This window comes from Amblyomma mixtum, chromosome 7 (assembly GCF_055824585.1).
Source record: "Amblyomma mixtum isolate Tamu chromosome 7, ASM5582458v1, whole genome shotgun sequence".
Lineage (NCBI taxonomy): Eukaryota > Metazoa > Arthropoda > Arachnida > Ixodida > Ixodidae > Amblyomma > Amblyomma mixtum.
Genome location: NC_143018.1, coordinates 124,922,854 through 124,925,119, shown reverse-complemented (window position 1 = coordinate 124,925,119; position 2,266 = coordinate 124,922,854). Strand labels below are relative to the sequence as shown.

The 2,266-nt window shown below is 50.5% G+C and overlaps 1 protein-coding gene across 1 annotated transcript; it reads left to right on the top strand.

Annotated features, from left to right (window-relative positions):
• The first annotated feature begins 511 nt into the window (after nucleotides 1-511).
• Nucleotides 512-1,576, top strand: LOC149337408 (uncharacterized). Its single transcript, XM_089554877.1, has 6 exons — nucleotides 512-609; nucleotides 687-792; nucleotides 872-987; nucleotides 1,053-1,236; nucleotides 1,295-1,370; nucleotides 1,426-1,576. Exons 2-6 carry the CDS (start codon nucleotides 687-689, stop codon nucleotides 1,517-1,519), a joined length of 576 nt encoding a protein of 191 aa, XP_089411003.1. The 5' UTR covers nucleotides 512-609; the 3' UTR covers nucleotides 1,520-1,576.
• Nucleotides 1,577-2,266: the final 690 nt, after the last annotated feature.

The following is a 2,266-nucleotide window of genomic DNA, read 5'->3' as shown; positions in this document are numbered from 1 at the left end:
GACACTCTCGCATTCTTTGTGGAAACGAACAGAGCCATGCTTCCGGTGATGAAAAACCTTTGAAATGTCGCCATGTGACTTCGCGAGTACTCCTAGGGAGCTGTCGAGAAAGTACAGGGTCGTCCACTCTTAGTTAGAAGGCCGCACTCTTCAGAGGGCCACCGCGTGCGACACAGTCGCTCACCACAGCAAAGTGGCGCAGAAGAAGGTTTTTTTTTTTTAAATAAACCACTACCACCACCCTCCAAAGAGGACGGCCACGCGCTAGCGCATTCTAAGTAAGAGTGGACGACCTTCTGTAGCAAGGCAGCAGGGGCTAGGCAGGAAATGAAAAGAAACTTGTCCACTTTCGGGTCTGAAAAAAATTTGCAGGTGTCGAGCGATCCTCCGCGGCCTTTATCCCCGAGAGACGCCTCGCAGCCTTTCCTTTCCTGGTAAGAGCCTTCTTGGTACAGCGCCAGTTTTGTCCACAAGACGGGAAACACCTGCGCTGATGACGTAAGCTGAGAGAGGTCGCCGGGTGCACCCATCAGTATAAATTACGGGCCAGCAGCGTAGCAACCGCATTGCGACCCGTCGTCCCGTCACAAGGATCCTCGATCATCAGCAGTAAGTATTGCTTTTTCCATATACTCGCGGCATAACTGGGGATTCCCTAAAAGTAATTTTTTTTCGTTTTGATTCAGATGTTTCAAAACCAACCTGCGAAAATTTACGAGCATCAGCTCATTGGGGACAGCATGCTCCTGCGGTTGGCGGAGCGTGCTTCTGGACTTCCGCGAAGCCAGATCGGTAAGTTTGGCCGTAGAAGCAAATATGGTTCATTTTCTGAAACTGCAGTGCCTAACTGCTCGTAAATTTCGCCGCGCAGAAAGTCCTACCCTAATGCCGGGAGGGACTGCGGCAACTCTGCTCGGGAGACTACGCAGGGTGGCTCACGTGGAGCCCATGGTCGCCGTCCTGGTTGGCACCAACGACCTTACCAGGGTACGCTTGTTTACGGCATCGGCATTATGCGTGCAAACTCATTTCCCTGTTTTTTTTTCTTGCAGGCGCGTACCATGGTCGACGCAAGGCAGCTCGTGGCCACCCTGCGGGAGATTGTGGAGTGGCTGCGCGGGCGCTGTGCCGTGGTTGTTTTGCTCACGCTACCACCCGTCGCCCGTGCAGCCCACAACAGCACCCACTGGCGCATTTTGAAAGTAGTCAACACGTGGATTACTCAACAGAACCACGGTAAGTTAGTTCGTAACGTAGTCTATAAAATATAATGATTGCTTTCATTTCTACGCAGACAATGTGGTGCCAGTGCAGATAGACCGCCTGTTCATACTGCGGAAAAATCGCGTGAAATACTGTTTTTATGAAAGGTAAGTAAATATGTCAACATTTTCCGCTCAAAATAACGACTGTTATTTCTTTTAGGAGGATAGGAGTGGCCAGGCGGCAGGATTGCGTCCACTGGAGCGCGTCGGGCATGGACGCAGTCCTGGAGCTTCTGGCGGAAGTGATCGCCTAACGCGAACTGCACAGAATGGCCTTCTCCCAAAGGACGGTAGGCAGCAAGTAGTGAGCTACTTCGAAGACGACGACCTATGGCTTCTTCATGGTGGTAAAAAAGACGGATTTGTGCTGATGACCACCCAAACCTACAACAAAGGGCCGCCTTTTTGTTTTAGGTTGGGGCTGTCATCTCCACGAATCGTCTTGTTTATCACCATAAAAAAGTCATAGGTCGTCGTCTTCGAAGTAGCTTACAACTACTCCCTGCCTACCGTCCTTTTGGGAGAAAGCCAGTCTATGACAGCCCCAAACTATAAAACAAAAAGGAGCTAGTGCGCTCCATATCCTTACACAGGCCTATCGTTGTGGTGTTCACTCTGCAGGCTTGTCTGCTCACCTGAACGAAGTTTTTCTGTAGCGCGGATTCGTTGTGATGACAGCCCCAACCTCCAAAAAAAAGGGGTCCCTATAGGCCTCCTATAGGGAGGCCTTTTTGTTGGCGGTTGGGGCTGTCATCACAACGAATCCGCGCTATAGAAAAACTTCGTTCAGGTGAGCAGACAAGCCTGCACAGTGAACACCATAACGATAGGCCTGTGTAAGGATATGGAGCCCAAGCAAGTGCAAGAAGGGTCATTTAGAGGTAACGCATATGCCCGATGTGCTTTTCAGATGTATTGTTACCGAGAGCAATTCATGTCAACCGCAAATTAGCCGTGTTCTTCCCTTCGCTACCAAGGATGTGACAGATGTGACACCTTTT